Here is a 15764-nt window from a genome sequence, read left to right as displayed (position 1 = left end):
CGAAGATGCGATCGGTAATGGATGAGGAGAGCCTCTTTTTATTTGCGAAATGGAGTAGGAGTAAATTGAGTTTACTGCCTTCTACATAATTTCAATATAAATTTTCAGTAGTTCAAAATATTAGTTAGTAACCCGCGACTTCGTGCGCGTGGATCCCGCTTTACCCTCTTAGGGATTGAATTTTGTAAAATAACGACTTAGTGAACACCTACGTTCTAAAAGGAACCCCCATGCAAAATTTGAGACTTCTCTCTTCTCTTCCTGGGATTTCGTGATGAGTGAGTCAGTCAGTGACCTTTGCTCAGAATTCAGAATACTAAAATGACTGCACAGAAAAACAATACTGAAAACAGTGCATCACTGAATTTGAGAAATGGTTTACCCCTATTGGTAAAAAATATCGTTTTCACTCCAGTATAGTCAACGTCTAGGTTTCGACTTGAATTTTAGTGAAATGAAAAGAAATCCAACTCCACTAAACTATAGATAGTTAATTAAGTATTCAATTATTTCTTAAAGTACGGAATTATAAGGTATTTTCACATTGTGGTTGGACTTACGATACGAAATTGACCCTGTGACATTTTTTCCGTGTTTCATAAAACATTGTAGGTAGGTATTTAGTCTGTTCAATGCGTGTTATTAAGCTCGTAATGGTTTTTGTTCCCTGTAAATACGGTCTAGAAAACACAAAGCCAGTTAGAAAACTTCTGTTTTGGTATGTTGGTACTGGTAGCCAAACAAAGCAAAATAAAACAGATCTCAGATATCAGGAAGAGCCATTAGGGACAAAGGTCCGCTTTGTTCGGTCACCTCTGAAGGGTTGAAGCTAGGGTTGTCACTCGCCATCTATTTAAAATGTTTGTAACTTTTTTAACAAAACTTATTTATTTACCATATACAATTCTAATACAATGTCCAAACAATATTTTATGTAGGTAGGTATTTCCTCCCCAACTTGTCTTGACAGCATAGGAGTGTGTCCTCCATTTGCCTTTCGTAAATTAGAAAAGGTTTTTTGTTAAATAACCCTGATGATGATTTTCATCTTTTTTTATTTGTTGTTACATCGGCAATAGAAATACATAGGTGTTAGGAGGTCACAAACCGTATCTATTGCGATTCAAAAGATACAGCACTCTGACAACAAACAACCGGGACATATTAATGGGGTGCCTTTGTTACTAGTCATCAGGTACGGAACCATAAGGAAAGTGGCTTTAAAAACAAGTGACAACCCTAACCCCAACTCTTCCCAGGGGTGCCGTGGACGGCCAAAATTTACGAGTGTGGTGGGCAAATATTATTCATGCAAATAGAATTACTTTGCTTGGACTCGATTTGTGCTGCCGTATACCGTAATATGCAATTCGCTTAGGCTTTATTGGGGAGGGTCGGGCAAATTGGTATGTTACATTTTGTACATGAAAGTACTTGTTTGGAGTAGGTGTGCAATATGGGATTTTCTTCTTCTTCTTGTCGTGTCCACAACAAACCTACACTTTGCTACAAGAGTGAAGTTGTCAGTATCATTCATTAAATCTTCCTGCGATATGTGGGTTTTTTTTTTACTTTTTTAACTGTTTTTCTTTTGTTTCAGGAACTTAGGCTGCCTAAACACAAAGCAACCGTGGTCAAGAACAATATAAACCTAGCTAGAACCATTAACCAACAAAGATTCATAGTTTATTCCTGTAGCTTGTTTTACGTTTTACTGTTTACGCATTGCGCTTTCATTGTAAAGCTATTAAAATGTTTAATAAATTGCCTGAAAGCCTCAAAGTGGTAAATCCCTTTGTTTTCTTAGCAAAGAGAATTACACGCCTGGCTATTAGCTAAATGCTTTTATACGGATGCCTTCTTAGAATGAATATTTAAAAAATAATTTGTAATTTCTTGACGCTTTTGCCATTAACATTTTTAAATGTATGAAATTATGTGCTTGTCACTCTCTTAACTTCACTTATGAATAATGTTGTGTAGAATCAAATATAAATTGTTTCACTAGATAAGTAAGACCTTAATACTATTCTAACCTTCATCATTATATTATTTCAGCTAACAGTCCATTTGATATGGGGCATTTCACGCGAAGCGGACAGCGAAAATCAAGTCAGTGTTTCGTACTATTTACGAGGGCTGCACTAAAAGTATCGGGAATGGAATATTTCCACTGTTCCAGTCATATTAAAATCTATTTAATTGCAAACTCCAGGGTTTTAAAAATCGTATACCATTTATTTATTTAAAAAAAGATTCTCGGTCGTATCACAAGGTCTAGTCAAACTTGTTTAGTCGTTGAGAAAATGGAATTGACTCGAGAAAATTCAAGAGCGATGATTTATTATGACTTTCGGAGTGGTTTAACACAAAAACAGTGTGTTGACCGGATGATTTCTGCATTTGGTAATGAAGCCCCATCCAAAACCACAATTTATCGCTGGTTTCCTGAATTTCAACGTGGACGTGTCAAGCTCAGTGATGATCCCCGTCAAGGTCGTCCAAAAACTGCAGTCACCTAAGAAAACGTTGATGCTGTGCGTAAGCTGATTGAAGAAGATCGACATGTGATATACCGCGAAATTCAGGCAACTTTAGACATTGGCATGAGTACTACAAATTTGAAATTTCTTTTTTGTTCACATAGAAAACCGGAAGTAAAGTTTTAAAATCGAATTTTACAAAACTTCGGGATTTTTTAAATTTTAAATTTTTATTTTAATATATACCTAGTAGTCTATAAATAACGTGTGTAAAGTTGTAGAATGGAGTCTGTATTGGTTTTTGATTTAGACGCAGTACAGTGCGAGCGCGCCGCAATGAGCGTCATACTGGCTATCGACATTTGGCTACTGTATAAAAATTATTTGTTCAAAAATAACTGAAACGTTAATATTGTTATATTACGTTAATATATGACGGCTATACTTTTTAGTAGCTCAGTTGAACACCATCTTTTGGGATTATCGATTTACATCACACGTTTTGAGATTTAATTAAAAACGATGTACAATCGAAAGAGCTTGTAAATGTGATTCATCATGCTGGAAGGCTACAAATTCATTAAATAATTACGTTACCTTCCCACCAAGTCGCCGCGAGATACAAACGTGTTGTTCCGCCGGTTTCCCGCCAACCGGGTCCCGGTCCCGGTCCCGTATCTCCCCCGGGGACACGGGAAAAAAGGATAAAACCCTTTGCATGTTTTTATGAATAAGTTATGACTTACTTTGACGGTAGTTTTGTTTGAAGTTATGTTATTATGTTTTTTGCACGGTGCGTGCGGCAACTTTTAGATCTGTAAATGTAGTCAGTTTTTTTTGTTTTTGTAAATTAGCACGTTTGGTTACGAAACTTTTCACACATAAATTAGGTAGTTACTTGTGATGGATTTCGTGGATTGTGAACATCTTATAGGATGGACGGAGTTAGATAACTAAAGTAGTCTATGGTGGCAGTAGAGAACGGTATATTGATGATAAGCATATTTTTAAATTACTAAAAGGTAACTAGAAAGAGTAATATTTCCCACCCTTTTTTTATTTATTTATTATAAAACTTTATTGCACAATAAAAAATATACAATGTGTGGACCTAATGCTATTTAAGCATTCTCCGCCAGTCAACCCCTGGGTTTATGCTATTCTTGTTTTTCTAAACAATATTAGTATTATGATAAACGTCATTTTACAAAAGATACAAAACAATATTATAACTAATTACTTATCTTGCAAAACAATGTTAATATTTAAAGAGTCTCTAACTTATTTCCTTGTCGTCTAATCAAAATTATTTTTCCTATAATAAATCATATTTATTATCAGAGAAGTCCCCATCCTTGTGATGTGAGTTTCAAGATAATGTGCCTAATTAATGAGACAATTTTTATCTCTTATTCAAATAGTCTTGGCGTAGCGTGGGACGCCCTCTAGTGACATGAAGCGACAAATTACATATTACACAGGATGGAAGGATGGATGTTTGTTACTCTTTCACGCAAAAAGTACTGAACGGATATTGATGAAATTTCGTATAGATATAGTTTAAGACCCAAGGATGCACATTATGATGGTTTTTATTCCGGTTTTTTAAAAAGGGACGCGCTCGCGATAAAGTCTTTCTGAGACAGGCTGAAATTCGCACGAAAACAAGTTATAGAAAGAAAGAAAGAAAGAAAGAAAGAATTACTTTAAAGTTAATGAAATGCTGGACGATAATATCTGGCGACGGAACTCATTGGCATGCATTGGAGAAACCTATCTATATCCAGAATTGGACTGAGGAAGGCTGATGGTAATGATTTAATTATTATTTTCAATGTTACTTTTACAGTCCGGAATTCCGTGATTGATATAAGGCAGTAAACTCGTTTGTTCCACAAGGTTTTATGACGCTTGCTACTCGATTCAGTCAAGATCGGATTTTAAAAATAGAACGCGGCGATTGGCTGGCTCATCAGTAAGCGGCGCGCGCGCAGCGAACAATGAGCGCTGTGTCGAAATGTCGCAGGCAGATCGGGGAATTCGAATTAACATAAAATGGCTGTATCGATCAAATAGGTACTTATCTTCCATTCTGTCCAAACAATAATTTTGTCAGGGACGATATTTCCTTCTTCATCATCATCATCACATCATCTCAGCCATAGGACTGCCACTGCTGAACATAGGCCTCCCCCAATGCTTTCCATGTTGCCCGGTTGATAGCGGTCTGCTTTACTTCCTGCCTTGTGTAAACAGGTCTGGACTCTGGAATCTTTTCTGTGTAATGAAGTAGCTTTGATGACATTCGGAATTCCGAAACACGACACGCACGACCCATTGCTTAGCAAATCGCGAATACTTTTGACATTCTGTGTAATAAATTGTAGCACGAAATATTTGGCTCTGTTCCCGTAAGCTATGCATTTTACAGATGTGGCAGGTACTAGAATTTGACATCGGTGCCGCTGTTGTATTTTTGGCACTGATCCTATCAAACAGACCAAGAACAGTGGCTACTGTGGGCTACTTTTCACAAGTGGTTGCAGAAATAATACATACAAAGTTCCACTAGGTGTATTCAAAACGCGTTATTGTCACTCAAACAGCTCTACTAACTCTTCTAGCTCTAAACATTATTTCTTCGAATTTTATTATCAAAGTATCTCAGTTACTTATAGTTCTTACTTACATAATACGCGTCAATTGTCTTGATTAACTAGGTCTTACATAATCAAAACAAGTGACGCTTAAATTCAGTAAACATTTTAATCCTCGTCTAGACATTTTGTAACCAGCCCGACTTCACAAAGTGACCTCGACGGAGGCACGAGGTCGCCCGAAGGTGATCGCAGCGCTAACGCGCGGCTCACGAACGGTCGCAAATTCGTACTACAAATAACTTTGTTTTTTGTTCTTCTCACTTTGTTCTGACATTCGAAACAATATTTGCAGCAACGAAACTTTTTGGGCAGACCACTGAAAGGTGATTTTTGGAGCCGTGAGGAAAAATGTAAATGTAGAGTTTTACTAAATGTACCTATGTGCCCTGTTTTTTATTTAATTATTGTTAAATATATTTACCAACAACATATCATTTTACATGCACGATGCGAAGCTAGAATCTAAAAGATATGCCTTTACAGGTAAATACAGCATTACAAGAAAATAAGCTTGCCGACAGAAAAAAAGAACAGATTTTAACCAAATAATCTAGGTTTTGTGATAAATATTATCAGTTACACTGGTTTATTCAACACCTAAGATTGTAAACAAGTAGGCTGTTTAAAGCACAGAATAATAATAATAAGTACTTAATAATGTTAGATGATGAAAAAAGAGACTAGAGACAAAAGAATAGAAATACTAATAAAACTAACCACAAGTGACTGTACTCGTAAAATTTTCATTATTAATAATTAACTAAACAAAACAAAGTTTATCTAAACAATTAGCGCTTTATTTAGTACATGGCATGGCCTACAAAAATAAAATCACGTGGTTGTAAAAACATACCCGTAACTTTTCCATTGAAAAAGAAAATATAAATAGAGTTATTTTCCTCCTTCGCTAAAAATACTGGAAGATTGATTTTCTTTTTAATTTCTTACCTAAATTCGTGGAAGCGAGTTGACATTGCTAATGTTGGGTTATGAAAAGAAAATCCATAAACAAGTATGAATTTGTAACAACTCTTAATTTTGTTCTGTGGTATAAGGTATAGAATTGTATTAAACTTTTGGCTAATTAAGCTTTTGCACCACCTAACTTTGATCGTAACTTTAACGATAACCGGTATTTTTTGTATGGATTTTGACATATTTTTGACGTTTGTCAAAGTTAAAGTAAAATGGTGCAACCGAGCCTTACGCCCGTATTCACAAATATTACCATGAGGGCTCACAGTGCGCGTGGACGCACAGGGTGACACACGAACCAATCACAGAGCTCTATTCAACGCTGTCCGTTCGATTTGCTGCTTGCATCGTTTCTGAATTGTTTCAGTACCAAGTAGGTTTGTTAAACACGGGAGACAAATTTTCAGTTCCATGAATGAAAACAGAAAGCGTAACTTTTAACGTGAGGATTATTAACTGAAATATTAGTTAGTGGAAATTGTATTTGTAAAGATAACTTGTCTCATATGTGAAATTCTAATTAAGTACATTTTTCTTCAACTTTTATTATTTTGATGATTTTTTGTATGGAAAGAGACATTGGGCTCTTTTTTGTCATAGGTAACATAGCTGATTTCTGAAATAGGTAAATCACCAACTGCCAATTAGTAGGTAAGCGTAGACTGGTGGCCAAGTAAAAATTTAAATCAGATACGACCAAACTCTTTGTTCTTTTCGATTGTCTTTTGTTTTTTCTACTTTCGACAAAAATCAAATTTTTATTATTGTGAAACCTGCCAGTTTTTGTATAGGTAGTCCGCCGAACCGCAGATCAAATCCGTTTAGTAAATTAAATTACTCGTAAATAAGAAAGTAAATATTAAGCAAGACAATCTACCAAACCCTATAATTTACTATTCACTTAGACATCACGTGATAAAAGCCTCCATTTAAAGGCTCAAGGGATCTTGCTCGCGTGTGTGTACATATTTACATACACGAATACATTGAATCGTCACGGCACACACTGGCACGATAGCACGCAAAAGCAAAACAAGTTGTCGAAATTTCTTGTAGCGTCAGCAAAAAAAGATTATGAGATTTTTATTTCAATCATTCTAAATAGGGAAGAGGACTATGAATACCTCTCGTTCCCACCACTGCAACTCCTGTGTAGTCAGGATCCGCCAGTAAAAACCCAACCAGTGAACGTCTTTGTCCCGGGGGAAAGTTAAACTGTCATTGAACCCGCAACGGAATTAATCTGAAAACCTAGTTACCTAAGTAGTAAATAACTGCTGCGTAAGTAGTAAATAAATTGTCCTCAATTAGTTTCTTGGTGATCATCAATATCATCATCATCATCATCTTAAAGTACAAATGGACCGCGCCGAAGATAACGATCTTTCCCAGGCCAAAGCAAGGTAATTAGTTGAGAGATTGAGTTTAAAATACTTTGCTTGTAGTCAACCACTTAGTTATTCTACATAAATAGTAATACATAAATCGATGTCAACATATTTTTCTATTTTACTCGTAGCATAATTTAATTAGCAACACGTAAAATTGGCAGCTGTGCTAAATAAATTAAAATAAGTTTTCACATTTGTCATTTGAAATTTTATTTACTATTTGATCGGCTCGTTTGAATGAAGACAATAACATTGTGTACTTACAAGTAAAAAACATAAAGATACTAGCTTTGTTTGTTTTGCCCACGCGAATTTCGGTCTTTCGCATTACGTAATACTTTTAACTATTTAAAAACCTGGTTAAATAAAAACTATTCTATGTTTTTCCATCGATCTCAAATTATCTCTATTACTCTTTGTGGGTGAAAAGGTTCAAAGGACCAACAACCAAAAAAACAGATTTACTTTAGTAAATAATATTTAATTTTGTATAGATGTAAAAAGAAACAATCAATAGCCGCTTGTATCACACGCACGCTAACGCAGACGCTACCGGGATCAATAGGCCGTCATTTGCATTGGTAATGCGGCGGGCGACGGTAAACAGCGATTTGGCTCGGGGAACTTGGGTAATCTTGGTATTAGCTAGGTAAAGTTGGAAACAATGGCAGTAATAATACCTAAAGTTGTTTTTGATTTTCAGTCAAATGCAAAAATGTTAATGGCACATAATAAGTAAGTGCCGAAGCATTAAGGGACGAAAATAAAACGACAATAATTGACGTGGCTTCTTACCTCTCTGGTCTCGTGGCTTTGATTGATTTTATAAAAAGACATAGAAGTACAGTGATAATAGTGTGTTTTGTTGTCATATTGTCAAATTCGATTCAAAAGACGCATCAAAACATTTAAAGACAGAACAATTATTAAATCAGAAATTAAACGCTATTAAGCATAATCTCCTAATTGATTAGGAGAGAAAAAGCGCATTAATGCAGTCTGTAATTAAAGGTATGTTTATGTTTAATGTTTTAAGTTTAACCGATGATTTAATACAGTCATGCTGACGGTACAGGCTCCTCGCTAATTTGCATTGGTAATAGTGGCAGGCAGCGAGTAAACAGTGATTTACTTCGCGCTGTCGGCAGAGGCGCCGCGCAAAGGTCGTTGGGGAATGTTGATTTTAATCGGGCAAAGCTGGTTTTTACGTGTACGCTAATACGAGAAAATTTAATACGTTTCACGGTATGAACTTTATAAGAGGTAATTTTATTTTATATGCCAGACGGGGTTTTGATTATGTAGTTATTACATGAAACTCTTTAGTGGTTCTGCTAAGAGTTGAATGAAGCATTCATTCGATAGGTAATTGTTTTCATTCACATGAATCGCATGTAAAAAATATTAGTTAATTAAAAATTTTTTTTTAATTATAAGCAGGCAAGTATTATATTAGTCTTAATTACTCTTTATTGCTGCTAAGGCGGCTGCGATCGCGTTAAGCGAAAGTAATCGACTTGGCTCGCGTTGATTTTAATCAGTAATCGATTTAATAGGTTATCGATTTTCTTTAGCACTCGTCGTCTATCGAGTCACGTGACCACACGCAAACTGTCACCGGGGACACGGGTTTTATTAATCGTTGCGGACATTAAAGAACACGCCACGCCACACTACAAGCGAAAATATCTTAGGCAATATCAATACTTTTTGTGGATGCGGAATAATCTTACTTTAGAGGAGTCAAAATAAAAAAAATGTGGTATGAATGAAACACAGGTTCGTTGCGAACTTTCTAGCTATTTTTTAGTGTGTACAATCAATAGAGCATTAAATGAATCGGAAATGGCGTACCCTGCGGACAAAAGCGGACAATCAAAAAATAGCCGACAAATAAGTGTGCTACAAGCACCTCCAGTCTTTTTATGAAAATTCATCATCGTCTGACCGATAGCGCGCTGAACAAGCGTAGTAAATCCCTTCTTCCTAGGTGCCGGGTAATTTCAGTTAATAGTTTTCTCCTCCATCACATCATCAGATGATCTAGTCTTCACTACAGGAAGAAGACCCTCTCTAATTTACTAAAGGCAACACCTTACTTTTACCTTTGTCCTTTAAATTCCCCAACTTGGTTAGACGGATTTGGAAGGTCTGATGTTCGCATATTTCTCCCTTAATTGCCGCTTTCGGAAATCACGAGAAAAGTTGGGGTGGTTCTATTTTATTCTGCTGAAACCACACGGCTGTTTTTAAAATCACTTAGTGTTAATTGTTTTCAGCTTGATTCATCAATTGCAAGCTCGAATCAACCTGAGTGTCAAACATATGAGACATCCCGTTTTTTGAACTTTTTGGCAGGATCCCGTTTAGTATACGTGTTTTGATAATTGACGTTCACACGAACATCTTGTTTTGCAGTGTTACGCAAAGAACCGATCAAACTGGATTGCCGTGGGAGGAACGAGCCCTTAGATGTATTATAAGACGACAGTTCGAGGATTGTGCGATGCTAGATTCAACAGCAGCTCATTATAATGTACAAGTATAGTCTGACTGACACCAGCCACTCCAGCCAGGGTTGTGACCTCAGTTGTTACAGCTCTCACGATGGAAGACATCCATCCATGGTTTCCTAGAACGAGCACCGGCACAGGGACCCTATTCCAATCGCCGTTTTGATAGGAACTCCTTTCATCTCTTTCACTTACATCGAATTGGGTGTACAAGTAAAAGTGATGGGTGGATGGCTCTTAACAGAATGGTATAGCGAAGTAGACCCCAAGGCCACAGCAATCTTCGTAATAGTCGGCGGTTTTGTGCGTCGACGTCATGATTAATAGAAATGCGCGCTGGATCGTGCGCGCGCGCAGTAGAAAGCTGGTTTCGCCTCACAATGCGCTCTCACAGTTTTCTCTTTAGGGGTTTTGACATTGTTTCGGCTTATTTGGAACATGCGAAACGGAATTTTAACTAACTGTACCTACCTTCAATGGTTAGTAGTATCAGCTACCTACCTACTTGGTGTCCCAGGCTGCAGTAAAAAATATAATGATTTAAATAGGCTGTACAAGACCAAAGATAGATCATTATTAATAGCTCAACGTGAGCAGTTCCTGGCGATTCCAAATTTTGTTAATACCTACATAAAATCTTAATTCAGAACTTTGAAACATTGCCATGAAGTATAATTGCTTTAGATAGCTTGTTGATTGCTTCTGTGTCAGTCATTCACAATACAGGGTGGAATTTTGTAATGCCACCTGAAGGGAAAATGCTCTAAATATGTAGATAGAAATTTTACTGAAAGGAAACATTCCTTTATTTTAGAAAAGAATGAAAACTGCATTCAAACATATTTGAAAATTCGTTTGCTCACACCCGAGAATCGAACCGACTAAAACAGTAAAAAATTGCACCCTGTATTTTTATTGCATAGATCATTAGGGTTGGTTATAAGAATGAAATCTCTCTAAATTCATGATTTCAGCAAATTGCAGTCTACTGCTGGACTTATTAAGCCTCTCAAAGCACAATTTCAAGCCATTCACAATATCTCTGACTCTCTGCCTGTCTAACAAACTGTCTATTCATAATTTAATACATCTAACAAAATTACAGTACATATTGTTTTTTGACTTGCAGTCGTCTCGTCAGTTCCTCCTATTATATTTTTTTTGTTTTGAAATTGTATAAATAAACTTATTCAATCCATCCATCCCTTTACTACTTAAGTTACCATTGCAATTCAGATCGCTTATTTATACTTTTGCATTAGTAGTTAGCTTTCCTTACTTTCTGTTATTTACTGCGGTAAAAATTATTTGAATAATCATTATAATTATAATCTATCAACTTTTCCAGCCTATAATTCATTCATAATTGCATCATCATTATGTAGATAACTGCTCGCCTATTCGAACTAATAGAAATTAATGAGCTACAAAAACCGACAAAGGTGTCATGAATAAATAAGTGGGTTGTTACAATGGCAAGAAAAAAGTTGTATTACCGTGCGCGTCAGATGCTATCGATAGTTCTGAGAACTCAAGGGCGATTTTCCGTCTCGTTTATTCTCGAGCGTGTTGGAATAGCTCGTCTCTGTCTGTTATTAGTTCACGCGGCATGTGAGCACGCAGCGTCGTTGATAAAAGTTCAGTGATCTTATTGTGCATGGTTATAAGGGTGTGAATGGCTTGGCGATGTTTGTGCTGTAGAAATAGGGAGCCAGAGTTCGCCTCGCGAGCGGCGCGGTCGGTTGCCGCGCGCCGACTGCCGAGGGTGGCCGAGGCCCGAGCATCGAACGATTCGATAATTCGAATTTTAGTCATTCGGAGTTTGTTGCACGATGTGGACGAGAGAATCTTGCCTCGAGCTCATAAAAACCTACGCCTCCTACCAAATGTTGTGGGATCCGCGACATAAGGAGTTTTACAACAAACACAAGCGAGAAGATATATGGGAGGACATTGCGGAAAAATGGGGCAAGCCAAAGACAGATTTGCTCGCTAAAATGAAGAGCCTGTCCGGTTCGTATAGGCGAGAAAGGAATAGGGAACGGCGGAGTCAAGGTAAACATTTCTTGTCAATTTGCACATTACACAACAAAGTTTTTAACTTTTATAGGCACTATTGTATCATTAGTACCTACCTCTGTCTAGTCCCTCTGTCGCAGGCAATTTGTATGATTCCGCCTATCATAAACGGCGTCCAGCGTTTAGTAAACGCTCGCTGTTTTATGAAATGCCGAAGGCAATTTGAAAATTTCCTTTGCACTTTATAATATTATGCCACAACATTTGATAGACAATTAATTAATTAATCGCCGTGTACAAAATGCGGTGGCAAGTTGAAGTATTTAGTTCCTTTTCTTTAAGTTCTCTTCGCTGCTAATTAAATTATGAAAAATGGCGTCGAGTGGTGGTAGTGTTTTGACACAGAAAAATTACTTACTTATTTGGTTATGGCTTCTAGGTATAATTAAAATGTTAGACAGAATTTAAAGAACTGTACCTACCTACAATATTAATCATGAGTTTTCTTGTTTAAGGTTTCGTACGACAGTACCAATCCCAATGGTTCGCGTACGAAGCTTTTTCGTTTCTACGCGACAAAGATCTCGCCGCTGAGGACTCATCGGTTCGTAATAATAAATAAATTCATTTAACACTAGCCGACCCGGTGAACTTGGTACCGTCTACATTCATCAAAAATAATGGAGGATTCTAATGGTGAAAGAATTTTTGAAATCAAATCTTTTCTCTTAATAATATTAGTGTAGATTAGATTACTTAATAGCAAATTCATAATGAAAAACATCATAAAAATGTAATAGTGGCGTCAAAGAGACATTTTGTTACATTATTAGTAGTTTTTCAAATTGAAATCATCTCGTCTACTACGTAGGGTAATTGCGCCGGTTTTCCGTCCAGCTCCTGTTTTCGTCCATTTGACCGACTTGCCACAAACAAACAGCCCCGGATCTAGGGGGGGGCAAACCGGGGCACCTGCCCCGGGCGGCAGTTTCAGAGGGCGCCAAAATCAATTTAGTACATTCTGTATTAACCTAGTTGGCAACACTGATAGCGTACGTATCTCTGCCGGGGGAATCCCCGTATGTCACATACGGGGATTCCCGGCAGAGACTTACATGTAGAACTAGAGGCTACACGAACCGAGCCGAATAAATATTTATGCCAGGAACTTTCTGTATTCAAAGACCTAGTAACAGAAATTAATGAAAAATCAAGTGCATTCGACCTGTTACAACATCTGTGTAAGAATGACTTGCAAGAAGCGTTTCCTAATGTTAGTATAGCTTTAAGGATATACTGCACATTACCGACGACATCTGCAAGCTGTGAGCGAAGTTTCAGCAAACTGAAAATAATTATAACCTATCTGCGTTCAACAATGAGCCAAGAACGTTTATCTAGCCTCGCGATTCTCGCCATTGAAAATAAAACTGCCTTTGAAACGGACTTTGATGAGCTAATAGATTCTTTCGCGGAAAAGAAAGCACGCCGTGTGAAGCTGTAGAGGTAGTAAGATAAGAGAGAAAAAAAAACGATGAGAAAAATTAAAACAAAGTCTTGATTATCAGTTGCCTTGTTATATGATTGCTATATTTAATTTGATGTCACACCTAAGAAAAAGTTATTAGTAATAGATAATAAAGAGTACAAATTTATTAAAGAGTATTCTTTCGATCACCAATAATGCCACATATTATAATATTAGTGTTAATCAAACGCTCACGAGAGGGGGCGCTATATCAAGTTCTTGCCCCGGTTCGAAAAAATCGTAGATCCGGGGCTCAATTTTGCAAGATTTTGGTTTTCGTCCACGTGGACGGAAATCCTGACACCTAGTTTATATTTTTAATAATCATTTTACTTCAATGGACCTACAAAATACAACGTTTTTTCTTCCAATATGATCTTTATTGCTATTACATTAAACATTTTAGTTTACGTCCACTTTTTAACAGTGATAAACCCATAAACCGTTAAAAAGATGTGGACGAAAACAAAAAACAGCTTCAAACGTTGTTGTGTTTTCGTCCATGATGTCATGAGCAGGCACTGGGGTGGACGAAAACCAAAATTAGCTATTCCTGTAGATTAGTTTTCGTCCATTTATCCTTCGACCTATTGCAATATTTTCCTAAATTTAGGTAAGAAACTTATTTAAATCTTTTTGATATCATTTGAAAGCTAAAAAAATTACCTTTCAAATGATATACCACAATCCATAGTTACTGTATTGTAGAATTGGTTTTAAGTTACTAATTCAACTGCACCCTTTTTTCTACACAGTGGTCGAAAACTAGCGTACACTAGGACGAAAACTGATTTTTTTGGACGAAAACTAGTGAAATCGCCTCTTTTGCATAAAATATTTTTTATAAAAAAACCCGTGGTATTTACTTATTGTCATATAATATTAACGTAAAGTAGACTATTTAAGGACTAAAATGACATATGATACATATGAGTAAGGGTATTTTAAGATATTCATTTCGCATCACAAAGTTGGCAACTCCGATAATTGGACGAAAACTAACGCACTTACCCTATTAACTATTTCTACTACAAAATTTATTTATTTTGAAACAAACTTTTTTCTATTCAATATGATGATTTCCATTGATGAATTTAACCATCTATTTTAGTATTGTTCAATTAACTAAAGTACGGCCAACTAGCAGCGATACAAAGTCGATACGACTGTCGAGTTGACAATATATTCTGTCTCTTCCCATCTTGTGTATTTGTCGTAATGTCTCGTTCTCCCGCCAAAATATGTCAAAGTCAGACGGGTTCACCCATGACATTGGGTTTGTTTACATTTGGTATCGCTTCTCGTTGGCCGTACTTTATGCTGTAAAATTATGTCAGCGGACTGTAAGTGCCGATTAATTTTATTTAATCCTGTTTGTTGCAACAGGATAACCATCTCGTCGAAGTGCCCAGCGTTGAGGACAATGAGGAACCGGATGACGTCACTTACGAAAACGAGGAAGAATCTGAGACGTCACAGACAGAGCAACCGCCATTGACTACCCAAGCAATTCCAGCACCACCACAGAACCTTTTGAAAAGGAAATACTGCACTATTGACGATGGAAGACCTGGATCTTCCAAAATATCACAAAGCAGTCACATACCTCAACAAGTTGAACAAAGTCATGACCCATACGTCAGTTTTGGATTACACATAGCTTCAGAATTAAGGAAGTATGATGCACTTACTTTAGCGCATGTGAAACATGCGATCAACAATATCATATTTCAAGCAGACTCAAAATTCTTGCAAGGGAACAAAGAGATACGGTTCGAGAACACTTCTTTAGAAAATGTACAGTTAATACAGAATATAAAAATGGATAACGATGGTGAGGATTATACTTGTGAGATAAGTGATTGTTTGTAAAGTGATTTAGGTTGATATCTAAATTACGAATCATGAAATTTTTTGTATTCTTCAATACAAAAATTTATAAGAATATTATTAATTTTACTAGTTAGTAAGTGTACATTGTGATATAAATACTTGTAGTAAGCATAGCTTTGCTATTTTATTTAATGTTAGTAAGCTAAGGCTTTAATACGTAAAAATTTAAAACTGAATTATTTTTCTAATTTTAAAGACTGTTCATTGTTCACCTATGAATAATGAATATTTAATAAGTTTTATTTTAAAGTCCTACCTATAGTTTAATATTTTTATAACGATACAATTTTGATACATAATAA

General features: G+C 36.4%; 1 protein-coding gene across 1 annotated transcript; it reads left to right on the top strand.

Moving 5' to 3' along the window:
• The first annotated feature begins 11698 nt into the window (after positions 1-11698).
• LOC114351260 (uncharacterized) lies at positions 11699-15657 on the top strand. Its single transcript, XM_028302400.1, has 3 exons — positions 11699-12077; positions 12557-12645; positions 14956-15657. Exons 1-3 carry the CDS (start codon positions 11855-11857, stop codon positions 15439-15441), a joined length of 798 nt encoding a protein of 265 aa, XP_028158201.1. The 5' UTR covers positions 11699-11854; the 3' UTR covers positions 15442-15657.
• The last annotated feature ends 107 nt before the right edge of the window (positions 15658-15764 follow it).

The sequence above is a fragment of the Ostrinia furnacalis genome, unplaced genomic scaffold (genome assembly GCF_004193835.3).
Source record: "Ostrinia furnacalis isolate ACB-3 unplaced genomic scaffold, ASM419383v2 OfSCF1125, whole genome shotgun sequence".
Classification (NCBI taxonomy): domain Eukaryota; kingdom Metazoa; phylum Arthropoda; class Insecta; order Lepidoptera; family Crambidae; genus Ostrinia; species Ostrinia furnacalis.
The sequence above is the reverse complement of the archived record's forward strand: the minus strand, read 5'-3'. Positions and strand labels throughout refer to the sequence as shown.